Genomic DNA, 15,235 nt, shown 5'->3' with positions numbered 1-15,235 from the left:
GAAATTTGAGTGGGTGGATACATGTAAATCAGGTCAAGTCTACAGTTTGGTTGCTGCTACTAAAAAAGACCCTGAAGAAATGGCAAAATTTGCAGTTCAAATAGATATGAGCATGACGCTATTTGATGACAATTTTATTAATACAGGCTAAATACGTCAGACCGCTATAACGATAAAGCCACTAGTTGATATTGACATTAGCCACCTTTAACACCCTCATTCGCCATCTCCTGATCGTAGGTATCTTCTTTATTCTGAGCCTCCAAAGCGCCATTACCAGCTTCATCTTGATTTTCATAGCTGTCTTCACCGTACTGGTCATCACCTTTCTGTTTCGATTCATAATCCACTTGCTGTTGAGAACCAACACCACCTCTACCATCTTGATATTCACCATTGCCTTCTTTATCGGAATCATCCTTGCCTTCTTCCATTTGAACATCATCGTCGCCATGGTCTTGGCCCTCATCATCTTGATTTTGAGGAGCATCGTCCAATTGATCCATAGGTTTAACAGTGACGTTTTTATCCGATGAATCATCTCGCTTGGGAGATAGATAGCCACCGGGAACATAGTAGCCATCCAGCTTGTTTGGGGCGACTTCTAGAACAACCATTTTGCCCTGCAGCATGTGAGCAGTGATATGACAATGAACAGGCCAGACACCAGGGTTATCCTATGTATACCATGATTGAATTAGTGATTGGGTTTTGAACCAACATAAGGCTTATATACCGTAAACAATCTCACTTTGGTCCAACCACAATTCGCAGTACCATTGACGCTACGAGGGTAGGTGATGCTCACATCACGATAGATAGGATTCGGGTAGGTGCGAATATCTTTATCTGTTTCATGGACGTAATCGCCAGGACCTTCAGCCAACAGATAATGAGAATGTCCATGCGTGTGCCAAGGATGAAGAACACAAATACCCGCAGGAAGCTGTACGTTTTGGAACACCAGATCAACAATCTCACCCAACTCTAAGGGATAGGTTTGGTGAGCAAACGAAAAGCCGTCATTGGCATCCATAGCACCCAAGGCAGGTTCAGCCAGCACGCGGTCAATCAAGGACATGCTAGAGTTACCCCAAGGCTCGGCAACAAAGGCTCTACCATTCGTGATGAAACGCGTTGTGTTGTCAGGCATCACAACTTCCTTCAAGGTAAGCTTAATGGTGCGAGTAGCAGGTTCAGACAATATAAAGTCGGTGGGATAGCTTGCTCCAGACTTGAGCTCACTCGTGATCCAGCCAGGCGTATCAACAAGGGGAAAGATGTTGTTTGGCAAGTCCTTGACGAGGGGAGTGGTTAAAAACGAGATAGATTCTTGTTTGTTGGCAGCAGCAGCAGGATCGACATAGCGAAGAAAGCCATAGCCATTAGGTGTGTATCCTAGACCTTGCCCTCTATATCTATAATTAGATACGATGGGGAAGATGGATCCAGCAGCATGGTTTCCTGTTGTAAGAGTGAAAGCCATACGTTGACCTGGAGATATCTCAAGGTAGGAGACGTTGTGAGGCTGCACGGGTTCCGCGTCAATTTCCACCAGCGTCATGTCATGGCCCTGCACAGCAATACCCAGTGTACGGAAAGTAAGAGCACCAATAACACGCACCAAATACGTCTTGTTGGGTTCTACATCAAAGTAAGTAAAGCCTTTGCAATCCAAAGAAGTGGCACCTGCAGCATTGATGGAAGTGTTGGCATAGATGGAACGACCATTGAGCAGCACGCTGTCTGGACCACCATCACCGATGAATTGAGGACCCATGTAGTAGTCAAATCGGTCATGGAAGGATTGATGCCACCATTCAGTCCAGTGCAAGATAATTTCATTCTTGGCGTGGTTCTCTAAATGTTCCTGGGTTTCATGTACAATAAATGGGCCCTGAAGAGTGTCGTCTTGTACGCCTACGTGAGCATGGTAGTAGAATGTGCCCGTTTGATTCAGCACCTGAAATGCCTGGACAAAGGTCTCTCCGGGAGCAATGGCCATCTGAGTAATACCAGCCACACCATCAAAGCGATTGGAGCTATACTGCCTGATACCATGAATGTGGATACTGGAGCTAAAGTTGTGCGAGGGATCATTGTAGATGTGCAGCTGAATAATATCATTCTTCACCACATGGATAGCTGGAGCCGGGAACTGACCATTGATCACAGGACTGATGAATGATGCATTGCAATCTGGATTGAGTTGGGCCAAGGTGATATTAAAGTAGAACTTCCTGATAGCAACACTTGCTGTGTCACCAGAGCTAATATCAACACCAACATCTAGATCAGCACTATCAGCATGTGCAAATCGGAATGCAAACACTAGCAGCAATAGTACGAACAATGGCGAAAAGAGAGGAGACATCTGGAGTATCATGTTTGATGAGGGAGAAGTCATTTTCGCATTGGATTTTGCCCGTTTATATGGCCACTCAAATGTTGTCACTGGACCTGTCTGCACAGGTTCAATACGCCTTTCATTCGACCCTATTTTTACTATCCTCAATACCTGGATGAACAGTATAATTACATGTTTGTAAATATAGTTAGTGTTGTGTCCCAAATGACCTTCTTGTTCTTGTAAGGCAAAATGTGTGTGTATGTGTACAATGACATCAGTTTCCAAATCTTAAAAAGACCAGAAAATAAGGGACCCAATGCCTTGTCCCCTTCTTTTTAGAGGCATGAAGCATAATAGACGATGGTGTTGATAAAGCACGGATTTGATGTGGATCCATTGATTAGATCTCAGCATATCACTGATATCAAAAATTTCACATACGTATAACTATTACTCATAAAGTTCCACTGGTCCTCTTTTTTCTTCTTCTTCTTCTTTTTCAATTTATACCATTCCATCATGTCATCTCCTGTTGTAGAAACTGCCCGTGCTGCTCGTCTTGCTTCCGTTAGCCTTCAATCGGTTACTAACGAGCAAAAGAACGAGGCTCTCTTAAAGATCAAGCAGGTGTTGAGCGAGCGTCGAGAGGAGATCTTTAAAGCAAATGAGCAAGACAAGAAGATTGCCGAAGACTTGGTCAAGCAAGGCAAACTCTCGGGCTCTCTCTTTAAGCGTCTGGATGTTTGTCAAGGCGATAAATTCGATACCATCTTGTCTGGTGTCAGCGACATTACTCAATTGCCTGATCCCACAAAGAAGGTGACAATGGCTACTAAATTAGACGATGGGTTGGAGTTGTATCGCTTAACTGTTCCTGTCGGTGTCTTGCTGACCATCTTTGAAGCTCGCCCTGAAGTCGTCGTCAACATTTCATGCTTGGCTCTCAAGTCTGGTAATGCTGTCATTTTGAAGGGCGGCAAAGAAGCAACCCACACAAACGCTGCATTGGCTCGTGTCATTCAAGATGCATTGGCTAGTTTGCCTGCTGACAATGGCATTCCCAAGGAAGCTGTGCAGATTGTCGAAACCCGTGAAGATATCAGTGCCTTGTTGGATCTGGATCGCTATATTGATTTGGTTGTTCCTAGAGGCAGCAACAGCCTGGTCAAGTATATTCAAAACAACACAAGGTAAGCATTGGCCTGGGCGGGTGATGGAAAGAAAAAAGAGTCGATAGTGACATGTTGCCTATCGTAGAATCCCTGTTCTCGGTCATGCCGATGGTATTTGCTCAGTGTACCTCGACAAGGAGGCCGACATCCAAAAGGCTGTCAAGATTGCTGTGGATTCCAAGGTAGGACGCATTATAAAATGCACAGGACAAAGAGGCTCATTGCTCTGGTAATATCTAGACGAATTACACTGCCGCTTGCAATGCTGCTGAAACCTTGCTCGTCAACCAATCTTTATTACACAACAACGAATTTACAAAGGTGGCATTGGGTCTTTTGGAAGCTGGCGTGACACTCAAGTGTGAATCCGATGTTTTGGATTTCTTGATGCAATCATCCAACATTCCCGAAGAATACAAGCAATCCAAGCTGGAGAAGGCGACGGAAGAAGATTTCTTTACTGAATTTTTGGATCTGATCATTGCCGTCAAGTCAGTGGCTGATGTGGATGCCGCTGTGGTTCATATCAATGAACACGGCTCCAAGCACACCGATTGTATCGTTACTGAAAACAAGGAAACGGCTGATTATTTCATGACCCGTGTGGATGCTGCTGGATGTTACTGGAACGCCAGTACTCGATTTGCAGATGGTTTCCGTTACGGTTTTGGCGCAGAAGTCGGTGTCAGTACAAACAAGACACATGCTCGTGGTCCTGTTGGTTTGGAAGGCTTGGTGATCTATAAATACAAGCTGTTTGGCAATGGCGAAGGCGCTGGTGACTATGGATCCGGAAAGAAGCAATACAAGCACGAAACCATCGAGCCTGCCCAATACAAGTTGTAAAGCATCTTTCAATTTAAAATCGACCTTTGTTGCATTTCATTCACACAAATAAACACAACATAATCATTGAAATATACATAGCATGCCCACACACACACACACATTGTCCAGACACATTCTTGAGCTGATTGTATAAATATCGAGCTTACAAATGAGTCTTATTTTTTTCAATCTCGATTCCATCCATCTTGATCAATAAAAGCCTGCTGTTCATCTCGTTTCTATGTGTAGCTGAATCCTTTGCTGCTCCAGCACATTTCAACGACCAAGCTGTAGATGATAGTAACGAAACAGAGCAATTGGAGGAGACGGAGGAATACAGTGCCCAGCAAAATGTGAACGAGTCCATCGTATGTCAGCGAAATTCGCCACTTTTTATCCCTTATAATGAAACATTCAAAGCGAATGCACCAGCTCTGTGTAATTTGTATAATGGTGATCTGGCTCCCATCTCAAATCAGAATTTTGTAGACGCTACACCTCTACTCTTCAGCTGTAGAGGTCCCATGGCGCAATGCCAGGATAAAGTAAGTTTCTGATGCATCTCGTTTTGTGTTGTTTGTCATTCATCAATACATTTAGGAGTTGGGATGACACCGACTACGGATCCAAATTGCTTGCCATTATACACTGGTGCTAGCATTCCCGGAGGCGGCATTGATATTGATTGCATTGGAGAAGACTTTATTGCGCCTATCTGTATTCAGAGAAGAAGTTTCGTGGATAGTGTAGGTAACCAAAAAAAAAAAACAGCTGCTTCCTGCTGTTGTCCCTACTCCTAGTGCAAGCTCCAAGTATACTATTGATACTGGCAATGACGTTCAAATCGGCACCTCCACATCTTCAACCACTAGTCCGCCTTTTACTGTAGTGCAGCCTATTCCAGACGATACTCTATCTTTTGTCCCTAATGCCACTCCATCTGCACGATTGTCTAGAGAAATTAGTTGAATAAAATACACGATATGTTCTTCTGCTTATATAGAATCCATCTTAATCTTGGTAAAATAGAATATACTGAACATGGTGCCTGAATACATAAACGATTCCAAGTCAGGAGAGATGTCAATATGGCCACCTAACTTTGCCATGTCTCTAATCACTGTGTAACCTCCTGTTTTATCACATCAATGACCTGGACACCCGAAACACGGCTCATCCCATCAACAACGTCCTGAAAAAAGAAGCGAAGCAAAGTTTCATCGAGCGGTGTATTAGTAAGGGATATCAAGTGAAATGGCTGTGCGTCAAGGAGCTGCGTCCGTTTTTGCTATGGTTGGTATTGCTGAGGTCAGCTTTGGGCGCCCTTTCAATGACTGATTTAGGAAGACACTTGTCTGAAGCAGTTGCTGAAGGAGAAGAAAGCTCCGTTACCTCTGCTAAAAACATACAAATGACGAGACAATGTACCCACAATTATTGAGAAATTAGACGTAAGCAAGCCAAATGCATGAAACACAGCTAGATTTGACAGCTTTAAAGCCTTAATATCTTGAAATGTAGAACTTTTTGAGTCACCGGAATGATGCCAAACAATTATACCCGAGTAGTAGTAACTTCCTGACACCTTTGTTCAACTTTTTGAGGACCCAAAAAACATGGCCAAAAATCGACCAAAAAGCATGAGGTACCCCTCATGGTTTTTTTACGAAAATCAAACGATCGTGTTTTTCGCCTTGAAAATGAAGACTTTTACTGACATATATCTAATCAAAATGTTTCTCTCGGTCCAAAGCAACCACTGAAGCCACTTTTTTGAGGTCCTCATATGCAAAATTTCAATATTTTCGCCAAAAACCTCATTTCATATTTTCTAGAATTGCTCAATATGTTTAGTCAAAACTTCTATTTTACCTGGTACCTTTAGAAGCGCCTTGAAGAATATTCCAAGAATGTATTAGGAAGTACGAGCTGATTAGCACAATTAATATAGTCGAATCTCACAGATTCAATTAAAGAAGTCGAAAGGAAGCATATTTCGTCCAATCTTCAACAGAAAACATTGTCTGTGTTTAAATTAATTTTACCAGCGCTGCTGCTTCTGGCTTACCCACCAAATGCCTTTTTGATGATGACAATGATGATGGCAATGGTGATTGGTATGCTGATTAAATGGGGACTATATATTTGAAAGAACTATCTTTTAGTCTGAATACTTTCTTTACTTTTGTTGGGCGTTTTTATATTTGACAACTCCAGCCAACTTGGATCATCACCAAAATATAAGTTATGGCAACTTCCTAATCCTGATTTGCAGCATTTTAACATGGCATGTAGACAGTATGCGTTCTGCTGTTTCGTTTAAAAGAGACTATTGCCACTGGGCTATAGCACTTTTGTTGAAAGGACTGCGAATTGTCTTCTTCATTGTCAAGTTGCTATTGTTCTGTTATAGACTTATCTGCCAATATCTCAGTGAAAACCCTTGCTTGCTATCTACAGCATCGTTTGGCCTCATATACACTGTGAACGACTTGAAGATGGGCTACTTGGTATTGTACGCATACACACATATTATGTACCACAAGCAAGCAAGCCAATAATATGCAGCTGGGGGTAACATCTATCATCTCCTTCTCCTGTTCTCTCACTCAACCTTGCAAAAATAGATGTATTTTTAGCATAAGGTTTTGCCCTGAGCACAAGTTTGTTTATATTGTCAAGAGAGCAAGGTAGTAAGATATTGTTTGAGGTGCGATCACTTAGTCATTTCAAGGAACCACCTTTATTGGAAATGCCTTGTCATATTGTTATTTGTTTGTTCAAAGCATCACGTTATATCTTGTTATCAAGGCCTGGCTTTTTGTCAGCCAAAGCGCGAGCTTTCATGTCATGAATATGATATTCACAGGGTGTATGCCACTATAAAGATGGACATGCAGCTAGGATAAAACTCATTTCGCTGCTTCCAGTCAGGATCTATCGGCTTGACGATATGCCACAGATGGGTGCAAAACAGACATTATAAACACGATGAACAAAATCTCGCCCGGGTGTGGCTCCCTTCTTGACTAGTCTAACTTGAAATGTAGTAAGGTGACAAATAGATTTCTTGTCATACCAAGGTAAGTGTAATGCTGGATTAGCAAGAGATCTGTTGTGTACAGTGTAGCACATCTCATCAAGTTGAGAGCGAGGAGATTTAAGCATCCCTGTTCGGCTCAACAGCACAAAGCCGGCTCCCCAGATCTTATTTTACAATCTGATATGGCTGGATGTATACATTACCACATTGTTTGATTAGCTGCTACCACCGGATGAAGGATCCGGACGTTAGGCAATTTTTAGGCATTCCAAAGAGCCAACATGTAGGACAAGCAAACTTAATTTAGTAAAGCAAGGTGGTCCAGTGTGCATTTCTGTCTGTGGGTAAAGAGAGAGATAATGTTTATACTGTATGAAATCTCCCTTGTCCATTGTATCATGTGAACTTGGTCTCTCTGTGATAGGTACCTTGAACGTTACAGTGACAGACAGCAGGAAGAAGAGGACAGGAGGATGGCTGTATTGAAGAGGCGATAGTCAGTGTGCTATGCAAGTGAACGTCAGCCCACTCACTGATAAATGCCACTGCCTCTTTTTCAGGTTACTTTGGCCTTTTGGCCATTTGAAACGTTTTAAGTTTAAAATTTCACATTAGTATAGTATTCATGGTATAAATAAATGACTTTTTGATACACGGCATTTCTCTCTCTTTTTCTCTTGTTGTCTACTTTTCATCTCTCTCTCTCTCTCTCTCCCGTTTTTCTTGTATTATATACTAATTTATTTGTACCTTAAAAAAACACCACACACACATAAAACACACAAAAATGACTTCCACTGCTGTTAGGTAAGAGCACACGCATCGAGCATCTTTTCTCACATTTAACCACCCCAACCCAACAGAGTCGCATTACGTGTACGACCTTTAACACAAAAAGAACAACTCTCCAACTGTACAGAATGCATATCATTTATACCAAATCAACCACAAATCTTAATCGGCAAAGACCACTCGTTTACGTATGATTATGTGTTTGATACAAATTCAATACAACAATCAATATATGAGACAAGTGTCGTACCCCTAGCAGAGAAATTTGTTGATGGGTAAACAAATTCCTTTTTCTCTTTCTGATAAATATAGTCTCTAACACTTATCCCATCATCATCAGTTTCAACGCAACTATTCTAGCTTATGGACAAACTGGATCTGGAAAGACATTCAGTATGGGTACTGCCCTGGATGAGCACACAGATTCAGATCAGCAAGGTAATTATTTATAATAGCGCCCCTCCGCTTATAGCCATGCTGATCTTTCTTTCTCTCTTTTTGTATAGGCGTTGTGCCTAGATTCATTTACGATTTGTTCAACAGACTACACGACAAGAAACAAGCGCAAAAACTGCAGGAATTTCAAGTCTTTGTGTCGTTTCTAGAACTCTACAATGAAGATTTTGTTGATCTCCTCAACGCCTATTCACAGCAATCACACACCAACAATAACAACAACACCAGAAAGAGATCCAATTCTGTAAGCCATTTTGCTCCACCACCTTGTGAAGTCCAGATTCGCGAAGATGTACACGGCCAAATTTATTGGAGTGGTGTTCGCGAAGAACTCTGCTCAACACCAGATGAGCTCTTGAGATATCTCACCAAGGGGTCCCTATGTCGCACAACCGGATCTACAGATATGAATTCCGTTTCTTCTAGATCACACGCCATCTTTTCCGTCATTCTAAAGCAGAAGGTGCCTGCCGCTGCTGATGAAGAAGGTGACAGTTGCCAAGACCAGCAGAAACAAAATCAAGCGGATAATACCATTGTCAGTAAATTTCATTTTGTGGATCTAGCCGGTTCTGAAAGAGTAAGCAGCAAACAAATGAACTGCAGTTTATCAATATAAATAAATTACCCCTGAAATTCTTTCTTGTAGTTGAAACGCACCAAGGCAGAAGGCAATCGCGCTCGTGAAGGCATCTCCATCAACTCGGGCCTGCTGGCACTGGGCAATGTCATTAGTGCATTGGGTGACGAATCCAGAAAATCCGTCCATATTCCATACAGAGACTCGAAGCTGACTCGACTATTGCAAGATTCACTAGGCGGTAACTCGCAGACGCTGATGATGGCCTGTGTCTCTCCATCCGATTCCAACTTTCTGGAAACACTAAGCACCTTAAAGTACGCCAATCGAGCACGAAATATTAAAAATAAAGTAACCATCAACCAAGAATTTGCTGGTTCGTCCGTTGAAGTCAACCAACTTCGATCCCAAGTAGCAAGACTAAAATTAGAGTTGAATGCTCTACGTGGTGCCAGCTCGAGCCATGCAGGAGGTGGTGGCAATGGTGCTACGAAATCAACAGCCACCTACAGCTCATCTGATATGATGATCAACAACATGCTCAATGGTTCTCCTACGGCGGCTGCCAAGGTGCTCAAGGAAGAAATTGACCGACTAAAGGCGCGTGTCAGACAAATGTCGGATGACATCTGCAGAATCACTACTGAAAGAGACTCGCTACAAATGGAGCGAGAATTGGCTCAACACATGAACTCGGAAGACTGGCCCAACTTGATGGAGCAGCTGCAGCAACGTCGAAGCTCATCTGCCTCATTGACAGACCAGGACACACCCCTTAGCTCGCTACCCATCATTGCGCAATACCAAAAGGCAATTCAAGACTTGAGAAATGAACTTACCGACACGCAAGAAAGACTTGCCTTTTCAGAATCAATTCGTGCACCTCTGATGCACGCTATGGCTATCCCACCAAGCGCCAATGTCACCCCACAAACCTCCTTCAGAACGCATCAGCAGCAATATCCTTCAATCACGACTAACAACAACAACAACAACAACAACAACAGGCGTCGTGGTACTGGTAAAAAGAGACGCACACACAATGGCAGCAGCACAACTACGTCTAGAAATGTGACATTCAGATCAACAAGGCGCTCCAAAGTGCCCAACATGCCTACTGTTGCTGGAGCCAATATGACGACCAAGTTGTCTGCAGCTTTAACAGCTGAGGACAAACAAAGCAGCAACTTGAACAGCAACGATGACGATGAGCAAGACATTCAAGAATGGCTCAAGGCAACCATGGGCTCTATTCAAACATCCGAATCCTCTGGGTTAAGACTAGATGCTAAAAACTCCATCTCCAATGCCAGAGCGCAGATCGATAAAGCCTTGAAAGTGCTGGATGAGTTCAAGGTGTGTACAACTTGAAAATTGCTTGATTGGTTACTAATTCGTTTTCATGTATTTCAGATCAAGGAATCTGAGCCTGAAGCAGAAGATCAGGTTGAATACGACTGTGATCTCTTGAATGATGATGAGTTGTTCATCAAGCTACAATCAGATGATATCCAGAGCTTGTTTGGCGAACTGGAGGAAGAGATCAAAGCGGCGTCTCCTTTACAAAAGGTGAGTTCTCATGTCGAATTATGACAGCAAGATGACACTAATCTTGCACTTACAGGATGAAACCCCTTCAAAGATGCCTCGTTACAGAATGGCCTCCACTGACACAACGATGACGGAGGACAATGACCTTGCCGAGTTCTATGAAAACAACCCTCAATTGCACCGCATGCTGAATCAAATCCAATCCGACATTCAAGTCAATGAGGATCTGGTGCTTCAACTGGAAAAGACAGAAGTGGAATACAGCCAAATGCGCAAGAAGTTCGAAAAGAAGCTGTACTCGCTGCGAGATGAAATCTTGATGCTGCGTCAACAGCAAGAACAACAACAGCAGCAGCAGCAAAAGAAGGAGCCTTCTACTGCAGCATTGCCTTCAACAACTGCCGCTGCTTACAGCATGAACAGTATTCGCCATGCCTACGAAGCCAAGATGAAGACCCTTATGAGCCAATTATCTGAGCTACGTCGTAAGTATAGCCAGACATCAAGCACCATGCAGAGCTCCCGCAACCAAAATGAAAGCATGCTGCGTGCCTTGCGTGTCAATGTAGAGAGTCTCAAGGTGGAGAAACGTCGCATGATCAAGCGCATGAAGGATGAAGCTGAACGTGTCAAGGAAAAGCTGCACAACCATGAACGTGAGATTCAACAACTACGCCGTAAACAAATGAAGGACAATGAAGTCAAGAAGAGACTGGAGCGCGAAGTTAAGCAAATGCAACTGGTCATTGGCAAAAAGACAGACGAGTCTGTGGTCACTGCTGAAAAGCTCAAGTCCTTGGTCAAAATCCTCAAAAAGGCTGTTCGCGAAGGCGGTGTGCTGGATGAAAAACTGCTGGCTAGCTGTGGCTCTCTGCTAGATATTGGCTCTGCTTTGGTTCAGTCTTCTCGTGTGGGTCGCATGTCTCGCAACAGACGCAATAACAGCAATAACAGAAACACCCGTTGTCGTCTGCAACAACAGAGCGTGCCAGCTGAAGTCAGAGCTGCTAAAAAGAAGACGCTCTTGGACAACGCCTTGTATCAGCTCATTCAAGGCAAGCAAGCAGTGGAAGAAATGAAGCAACTCCTGGCCAAGCGCAGCGACCTCTCCCAAAGAAAGATTGAATACCTCTCTGAACGCGAATTGCTAATGCTGGATCAAGATACCAAGGATCTATCTTCCATTGATAACGCGTTTAGACAAGTCATTGATGAAAACATCGAGACAGTAGAGGCTGAAATCTCCTATATCAATGCTCGCATTCATGCCATCCACAACGATGCTGCTGCTGAAATCATGCAAGAAGACGAGAACGACGAGGAGGTCATTGACATGTCACAAAAGCAGAAGCGAGTAACCTTTGTTGAAGCACAAGTGCAAGAGGAAGAGGAGGAGGAAGACAATTGGCATGACATGGACGCCTTGGAAGAGCGCTACAGTCTCCCTGCCAGTGCTGGTCCCGAGCAATCACTGGAAATGATATCCAAGATATTCAGATCTTTGGCTGATGATGAGGCAAGATACATCATGGAAAACATCATTGATGATATGGTCCTGCTGCGCATGGAAGAGCACAACAACAAGATGTCAATTCAGCAACTGGAAAAGTCCACACAAGATTTGAGACGCACACTGATTGTGATGAAGAAGGCTGCTATTGACACCACCATTGAGAATGAAAAGAAATTGAAGCGTTTGTCCATGCAACAGCAACAGGGTGGTAGCAACAGCAGTGTTTATTCCACTGGTGGTGGTGGATCACGTCGTACGTCTATGTCAAGAGAGTACTCTAGCTCCAAGATGAGTTGTCGATCATCTCCTACCAACGAAGACTCCAGTGACGCTGATTCTGCTATTGATTTGCACAACGAAGATCAGTACCAGCATGTGGAAACCATGTTTGAAAAGATTTACACGGACGGTCTCAATGGAAAAGTGCCTACTTATGAATATGGTGTCGCCATGGCAGAAGCAACGGCACCGGTGATTATGGCAGAAAATGAATTGAGCCCCTATCTGCGTCCACATCCTGTCACCAATGCAAATAGTGCTAATGGTGGTCTAGCTGGAAGCGGACCCAAGACTGGCAAATCCACAGTACAAGCGCCCATGAAACCGTCCACATCTCCTCTAGTCAGTCGTCGCCGAGATTCCATGTCCTCTCCAGAGCAATTCTTGCTGCAGTTCCTTCAAACACCCAAAGATGTGCGTCCACCTTCTTCTCCTCTCATGAAGCCTGCCGAATTTACCAGATATCAACATGAGCGTGAGTCATCTACCAACTCCTCTATGCGCAACCGAAGTCTACCACCCAGTATTCCAAGACGCTCTTCGCTGCAATCGGATAATGGCTCGTGGTGCTCTATCTACTCCTCTAATCATGGCTACAGCCAGCAAATGATTCGTGCTTCCTCTGGCTGTAGTGGTGCAAGTAGACTCTCTGGTTCTGTAGCACCTAATGAACCACAGCCACTTCAACAACAACAACAACCTCCTCAACCACCTACTACGATACTCAATCGTAGAAGAGCCTTCTCGTTCCAACAACCACCATCCCCCACGCCAAACGCAGGACCTCATCCTATGCGTAGACGCTCTTTGCTTCGCGAATTGACAAATCCTGAAATCGATCAAATAGCCAACAAAGATTACTCTTATCATGACACTGCTCTGATTCCTACATTCAGTAGCAACAATCAGAGTCAGCAACAGCAACCCAACAGCACGGTGCGCCCTCATTCAGTGCTTGCTCTTCACGCTGCTGCTGCTGCTTCTGCACCCAGACCTACCAGTAAGGCCTCTACCGTCTATCCCAATGTACGAAGAGAATCGCCCAACAACTCGTTTGAATTGAGAAAATCTGCAGCTGCCAACAATGTTTTTGATCGCTTGTCTTCGGGTCATACACATGCCTCTCAAGCTAAAAAGAGGCTGGGTAATTATCATCGCTATTCATCGAGTAGTATTGATGACTTGAGAATGCAATGGGCAAATGAACTAGCAGAGAGAAATGACGAGCAGTAGTTGACATGTAGCTTCTTTTTGTATATCTTATTATTTTTATATCCCAATTATATATATATATATATATATATATATATATCTGTATGTACTATCTAACCAAATAAACTCCTGTGTCTTGAAGTAAACTAGAGCCTGAGGTAAACTAATATGGCCTGAAAAACGAAATTTTCCTTTAAACTCAAATTAGATACAAGATAAACAGATAGATGTTAATGCGCATTGAACTCATGTAAACAACCTGGCCTCAACCAGAAATGGAATACAAAGCGTAATTAACAGCTGTTTGCAGCTTGAATGTCCAATATTAGCAGAGGCTAATACAATTTGCATCATAATGTAGCCTGGAGATTTGCTCTAGTCCGAGAAAGCAATTAATGAGTGCTTTTAGACAAGTAAAAACAATATACAAAAGCCTGAAATTCACATTATGTAAAGATAAAGCTTAAGCAAGGAAACAAGTTTGATTGTATGACACAGATACTAGAAATTTTGCGTTTTGAATGGCATTTCAGCATGTGGTAAAGTGTACAACAGTTTAGCTGGTGGTGAACTTCATATATAAATGACCTATTTTTCAGTGTGTATAACTCCAAATGTTTCGTTTATTTGGTAATACAAAGCAGTAAAGTCAACGGTTTCTTATAGCCATTGAAGCAAATCTACGCTGAACAAAGAGAGCAATGAAAGAAAGCGTAATATGCAGCTGGCAAGTCTCTGATATACATGCTGAGCTTATGTATGAGTTGCTGCCATTTCTGTTGGTTACTACCCTCTCTTAGCTTAAGGCAAACATTTGGCACAAGTAAAACAATAGACAAGCCATTGACAGCTTGTTTGCATATGCTTCTTGCACTCTCTCACAGTGTCAAACTATCAATTTCCCCACCCCCGCCCTTTTCTACCTTTCTCTCTTCTTTACAGATAGTAGTTTTTCTTTTTGGAGCCTCTACTTTTGTTGAAAGTGCAAGTCAGCAATCCAGGCTTATGGTCAGTCCAGATTCTTTGCACTGATGGTAGGGGACTTGAATTATGGCAGATAGGTCTGCTTGCCCAGTCGTTAGAGCATCAGTGCACTGTAAAATAGCACAATGACCTTACAGCCATTGACAAGGAAATCAAACTATAGATCTTTTCTCAATGACACTGCCTATTTTATGGTGAGTGGTTATTTCACCGGCCTCTGTAGGTAAATTGGAAGATAATACAGCGTCATAGTAATCAACAAGGGTAATGTACAGACTGGATAGTCTCTAAACTTGGCCTATTGGCCGAATCCGGCAACAGAGGATGGTGCGTTTAGTTATCCTGTATACATCTTGCATATATACTAGAAGCTTCCTAATATATTTGGCATGAATATATTATTCAAGAATCTAATATCTCAGAAAATATTATAAAAAGGATAGTTCTATCTGAGGCATAGTTCTTCTGAATCGTC

The 15,235-nt window shown here is 42.9% G+C and overlaps 3 protein-coding genes across 3 annotated transcripts; 2 read left to right on the top strand and 1 right to left on the bottom strand.

The window, feature by feature from the left end:
• Window positions 1-197: 197 nt before the first annotated feature.
• Window positions 198-2,407, bottom strand: ATC70_013534 (uncharacterized protein; the record flags this gene model as incomplete). The annotated part of the gene is made up of 2 exons (XM_064832698.1): window positions 198-677; window positions 737-2,407. 2 exons carry the CDS (start codon window positions 2,405-2,407, stop codon window positions 198-200), a joined length of 2,151 nt encoding a protein of 716 aa, XP_064675577.1.
• Window positions 2,408-2,869: 462 nt separating this feature from the next.
• On the top strand, window positions 2,870-4,368 carry ATC70_013533 (uncharacterized protein; the record flags this gene model as incomplete). Its single annotated transcript, XM_064832697.1, has 3 exons — window positions 2,870-3,540; window positions 3,608-3,704; window positions 3,763-4,368. 3 exons carry the CDS (start codon window positions 2,870-2,872, stop codon window positions 4,366-4,368), a joined length of 1,374 nt encoding a protein of 457 aa, XP_064675576.1.
• Window positions 4,369-8,180: 3,812 nt separating this feature from the next.
• On the top strand, window positions 8,181-13,797 carry ATC70_013532 (uncharacterized protein; the record flags this gene model as incomplete). Its single annotated transcript, XM_064832696.1, has 7 exons — window positions 8,181-8,200; window positions 8,257-8,460; window positions 8,526-8,623; window positions 8,692-9,221; window positions 9,291-10,577; window positions 10,635-10,790; window positions 10,846-13,797. 7 exons carry the CDS (start codon window positions 8,181-8,183, stop codon window positions 13,795-13,797), a joined length of 5,247 nt encoding a protein of 1,748 aa, XP_064675575.1.
• Between the last annotated feature and the right edge of the window lie 1,438 nt (window positions 13,798-15,235).

Source organism: Mucor velutinosus (assembly GCF_035048745.1).
Source record: "Mucor velutinosus strain NIH1002 chromosome Unknown tig00001577, whole genome shotgun sequence".
NCBI lineage: Eukaryota > Fungi > Mucoromycota > Mucoromycetes > Mucorales > Mucoraceae > Mucor > Mucor velutinosus.
This window is presented reverse-complemented; position numbering and strand designations above follow the sequence as displayed.